Source organism: Phaseolus vulgaris, chromosome 6 (assembly GCF_000499845.2).
Source record: "Phaseolus vulgaris cultivar G19833 chromosome 6, P. vulgaris v2.0, whole genome shotgun sequence".
NCBI lineage: Eukaryota > Viridiplantae > Streptophyta > Magnoliopsida > Fabales > Fabaceae > Phaseolus > Phaseolus vulgaris.
The window spans coordinates 28,556,270-28,562,269 of NC_023754.2; the positions used below are offsets into that span (position 1 = coordinate 28,556,270).

The 6,000-nt window shown below is 30.4% G+C and overlaps 1 protein-coding gene across 1 annotated transcript; it reads right to left on the reverse strand.

Moving 5' to 3' along the window:
- Positions 1-4,693: 4,693 nt before the first annotated feature.
- On the reverse strand, positions 4,694-5,788 carry LOC137832569 (VQ motif-containing protein 4-like). The gene is made up of 2 exons (XM_068640794.1): positions 5,651-5,788; positions 4,694-5,509 (listed from the first exon to the last, which is right to left on the reverse strand). Exon 2 carries the CDS (start codon positions 5,505-5,507, stop codon positions 4,884-4,886), a length of 624 nt encoding a protein of 207 aa, XP_068496895.1. The 5' UTR covers positions 5,508-5,509; positions 5,651-5,788; the 3' UTR covers positions 4,694-4,883.
- Between the last annotated feature and the right edge of the window lie 212 nt (positions 5,789-6,000).

Sequence of the window (6,000 nt, forward strand, 5' to 3'; positions counted from 1 at the left end):
TGAATTTAAAGAAATAATTACTCAATAAGAACATATCAATTAAAAATCATTTTTCACGAAAAAATGCAACTAAAATAATTATATACACCTACTTGAGTAATAGCTACTTAACGATACAACCGTCAAAACAAGTTTTGCTCGATAGATTTGTCTGCAAACGTAAGAGAAAAACTAAAAAAACTCTTTCAAGTGTTGTTCTCAAACTATAGTTTAATCATTAGGTTTTAAGAATCACCTAAACTGTACAAAAATTTTATTTTTTATCCAATCGTCATGTGGTATCTCTACAATACAAATATTTTTTTTGTAATTCAATACTCATCGTATGTGTCTTTTTATATAATTATTCTCTTTCAAGTTGTCAACTAACTTATTTTTTTAGATTTATCTTTCAATATATTTTTTTAATATGGAAACCACGACCAAACTGTAAATTACCGAAATAATCATAGCACAAAAATCATTATATTAATATTTACTAATATATTAATATATATATATTGCACAAAAATAATAATTAAATAAATATTAATTTTAGAAATCAAAATAATTAGTTACTAATATTGACTAAATTAAAATTAAAAAAATATTGGTAATTAAAATAATTAGTATTATTAATAAAAAATTATAAAATCATTTTTAAATTAGTATTTAACCATTTACTAACAAGATTATAGTTACTAACTACTTTATATTCTATATTAGTCTCTATTATTTTTTTAAAAATTATTTTAGAATATAAAATATTAGTATTTAAAATATTATTAGATAATTTAGATATTAATTTAAAAAATATTTTATATATTTTTATTAATAATGGAAACCACTCTAAATATCACAAATTTTGTAATTTTTAAAATATTTAAAATAGTATATAATTTAGTCAGACTAACTATTTTTTATCTCCAAATTTAATTTTTATTTAATAATTTTCTTGTAGTGATATATAATTATCATAACATAGATATAAAAATATAATCATAAATAATTATTTTAAATATTATATTAATATACATACCAAGCATAAATACTAAATGATCATTTAAAATAATATCTAAATAAAATTTAAATAATCTAAAAAGTTAATCCAACATATTCATCTTAAAATATAAACTCCAAATAGAACAACATATTCGAAATCATCTTAAATTTAAAATACAATCCAAAATCATTTTAAAATTAAAATTAATATAAAATCTTCAAAATATAAATTATTATTAACCAACATCAAAACATATTGATCTTTTGTTAATGAAGATGTTTTAATTTTGAGAGAAGAGAAATGAGAAAGAATGTGAGTTAGAATGTATAATGAAAACTCGTAGGTATGTATATAGAAGGAGTTTTTTTTTTTTTATCACGGGTTGATGAGTTAGTTCAACTCATCATGAGTTCAACGAGGATGAGTTGGATTTGATTTTGACCCATACTAAAAATTGTAATTTTTTTTGTTTCAACTTAGTTTGAACTAATGAGAGAACGAGTTGGTTCATTGGTTTTGACTCATTGTGATAATTCTATTTGTTGTATAGTTTTTAACTCTTGTAAAAAGATGTTTTATATGCAATGTCATACAATGATAGTTCACACCACAATTATCATTTTATGCATATATGAAATGTTTCTTGCCATAATCGTATTCTTTTATATGTTGTTTATCCCATTTTAATAAACTTGGATATAACAAATTCCAATCACATTCCACACTTTTAATTGAATATAATTTATAATAAAATCATAAAATCTTCTTAGTATCATTTATAACATTATCATTTAGTATTATTTATAACTCAACATTGTTTAATGTTACAAAGGATCTAAAAGAATTCTAAATAAGTGTCAGAACAAACCAATAATATTGAAAAAAATTGAACGAACTAAATAACAATTAATCTAATATTTTAACTACCTTAATGTATTATATAAGTTAATAAGATAGGTTGTCCAACCAATCTGACAAGGTTTATTGCCTAGAAGTCAAACTATCAATGAAATACTCCAAAACATAATAATTTAAAACTTGTTCATAAATTACAAATAACTTTTTTCTAGTGAACTTGCAAGCATAATTACAGTCTCCACTTTGTATTATACTACAATTGAAGAACAATGTTTTTAACACATGTAATTAACATACAAAATAAACAGAGTACATGTAAATTATCTTGTGCTACACTTTTGTGATCTCTCATTTATCAGTCCTTTATATCTATGGTAGACAGAATTAGTTATGATCAACTATATAAATTTAATTAATACAATAGAAGTAAACAAAAAATAATTTTATTACTACTATTTTTACTTTTGTGAAATCGCATTTGGTCAATCCTTTACATTCATAGTAATCAATAATAAAAAAGAATTGGTTATTATCAACTATATAAACTTAATTAATATAATAGAAATAAACAAAAATTAATTTTATTACCATTCTTATTTGTATAAAATACATGAAGAGTTTATTTTACAACTATCAATCACACTACACCTACATTCGAAAATAATTATTATTACAAGTATAAAATTATGAATTACAATTAATAAATTAAAAACTGTGTTTACTCATAAAAAAAACATGTCCCACGACTCAATCGTTATTTTAAATTTTTGAATGTCTTACAATCGTATGACATTGCATAACACCTTTTACACCAACCCAATTCAACAACGAAAAAAAAATTACTTGTCAAATAAGTTTACTATAAAAAAACAACTTTATATTTTATTACATAAATATTAATTACATGTGTTGTGAACATTGTTACCACCTTAAAATTATTAAGAAATATCCATTTTTAATTTTTCTTGAAGTGATTGTTTTAAAAAAATGTAATATTGGTTTGAAAATGATATAAAGTTGGTAAATAGAAAGATGTAAAGTGAAGTGAAGTTAATTTGAGTTAAAATAGATATTAAAGAGGATCCGATTAAAGTTAGTGTGTAGCTAATATTAGAGATAGGAGGAAGTGGAGAGAGAGATAGAGTGAAAGACGTTATCCTTGAAGTTTTGTGAGGGCGCAATAAGGTGGATGGATTTTTGAAGGAGGGCGATGACTAATACGTCAAATCAAAACATGCCACATGTGAGATGTTTTATATTTTTTGCCCCAAACTGATTGCGAGAGGGAAATAGAAATGGAAGATGAGCTTCATAAAGGGGTAAGCAACAAGGGTTTGGTGCCACTGCACATGTTAAGTTTCAAACTCTCAATAAATGCACCACCAACCATGCCTTCAAAACTCCTCTTAAGTCATATCAATAGCCTACAAAAACCAACCACACCTTCACTTCTCTTCTCTTCTTTTCTTCCCTATCATCATCACAACCCCTTCCCTCACTTTCCCATGTCCCCATTCACTTCAATTCTGGTCTCCTTTCAGTCAAAAACCTTAATTAAAATATTCAAACAAAGACCCACTCTCTTCGCATGATTACTTTTACGCCTGTCCAATGCTCAATGGGGTCCCTACCCTTCTCTCAACACTGCAAAAACCAAACAAATAATTAATGCCTCAAACTCTACTTCTCCACTCACTCCACAACCGGATATTTATTGCTCTCATCTAATTATCATCAAGCAACTTTGACTTCTTATTAATACACAATAACTAATGCCATCTTTTCTCAATCCATGTACTACCCTCCCACATCACAATGTACTTTCCTCCATTTCTAATTCAAAACATTTCCCACACCAACTAGTACACCACCACAAAAGACACTGATCAATGATTCACCAAGCTCTTTTTTTTTTCTTATCTATTTTCATGTTTGGATTTATTGTATTTTTGAATTTGACGTTGAAACCCACGTCATGTGAAGCACATAGTATGTGAAAACCACTAGATGGATGCTTACAACACAAGCAGCACATATGATGCCTATCATCATCACCATCATCACATCTCTTGGGATCTTTCCCTCGTTCAGAAACACATCACACGGGTCAAGATTCCTTCCCCATTCTTCTACGCTTTCTATGACAGCTAACCCAAAGCTGCCTTTGCAATTAGATTTTTCAAACCAACACCTCTCTTTTTCTCACTCTAGTTTCTTCCCTAAACACCGTACTTAGTACACACTGCATTATTAATTTTGCTAATTATGAATAGCATCTCTAATTATAAATGCCCCCAGTTTCCCTTCTCTCCTTCAAACAAAGTGTCAGACCTTGTTTGACTAAACATCCAAACTAATTTTCTCTGAGGACCTTTCTTCATTTAAAATTTCCAACTTTTTTCAGTGTACAGTGCCCATGATCAAGTTACAGGCAAGTGGGTCTCTCTAAAATTAATAAAATAATCCAACACAGATATCGAAACACTCAACCAGTTGAGTTTACAAATGTGGCCAAAATTAATTTGGACACACATTTCAATTCAGATCAATAATTTAAAATTAATTTCATTATTTACAGTTTCACTCACCTTTAACAAGCATTAAAGTTTAACTGCGACAACAATAATTAAACGATTTACCTCTGAAAGAAAAAAATGCAGCAGAAAAAAGAAAGAGGAAACCAGAGAGTAGATGAATCACAATACATCCCACAACCGTAGCTCATTGCTACAACTGATAAAAGTTTAATCGTGTTAAAGTCAACTAAAATTGACATTCTCGAGTTGAACCTTTTTTTTCCTGGGTGAAATTAAACAACCTTGTTGCAAACGAAGGAGAAAGAAAGAGTGGAGATTGGGGGAAAACGGCATAATTTATACATACAATTAAAGCAGAATTATTCCCTTCTCTCGATAAGCATTACAAATTCTTCGGAAACGGATCCCTCAACCGGCATGAATGGCAATAATAAAGGAGAAATTACATAAGAATCTTACAGAAAATCCGAAAGGGAGCAATAATAAAGAAAAGAAAGAGAAGCGATTCAAGAAGCAGCGGTAGAAGAAGAAGAAGAAGGACCTGAGGCTCTGGGAGAGGTGGTGGGGAAGAGAGGGAGCAAGCGAGGTTCGGCGTCTCTGGGAGTAGAAGCAGGCGAAGGGTGCAAGAAGAAACCCTTCTCTTTGATGGCTTTATCTTCAGCTTGAGAGTCGAGGGAAGGGGGTGCGTTGGATCGGTCGAAGGGGTCGGGTATGAGGGGCGTGACGGGGCTGAGGACGAGTGCGGGGAAGTCAAGGATGCTGGGGGAGAGCATGTCGGGTTTTCGAGGCGAGAAAAACGAGGTGAGGGGGTTGATGTTGAGGTTGTTCTTTAGGGAGTTCGTCCTCCGCTCGTACAGCTTGAACTGCTGCTTCTTGTTCGGAACGGATTTCATGGGCGGGATGCTGTGGGTCGGGTTCGCCACGGGTTTCGAGGACGCTTGTTTCGCTGTCTCCGAGGACCCTGTCAGCATTTGGACTACTTGCTTGAACGACGACGTGTCGGCTTGGACGAACGTTGTCGGGTACGGGCTCCCGGGTTCGGATCTAGCAACGGGTTTGGGAGATTGCAGCCCCTGCCATGGTTTCTGATTCTCATGCTGTCTTGGGGATATAGAATGATTTGAATCCATGGCTGAAATCAGAGAAAAAGAAGAAGAAAAAGAAAAAAGAAAGAGATGAGTGAGTAGACAAAAGTGAAGACTATATCAGACTTTTTCTTTTTCTAACTTTGTTTTATTTTGTTTAAGAAAGAAATGAAATGTGTCGTATAGACCTTAGATTCTTCTTCTTCAACTCCGCTCCCTACGCGCTATCTACCTCTGTGTGCTACACTGCATTCACACTCATTACTCATAATATAATACAAATACGTGACATGCAAAATCGGAAACTCTTTTTTTCTCTCTTCATAATCATTAACACCTGTGTCTCTTCAATTGCAACTTATTATCTATTAATTTCCTTTTCTTCTAAATTTCAATTCAAACAAAAATATTTCATTTATATTAATTAAGACTATTATTAAATTCATTTATATTTTTTTAATTGCACACAACGAAAATTATATTGCCTAATCTTCTTTCTTTCTTTCTTTCTATCGTATACTTTTCTTAGAGCTGGTCT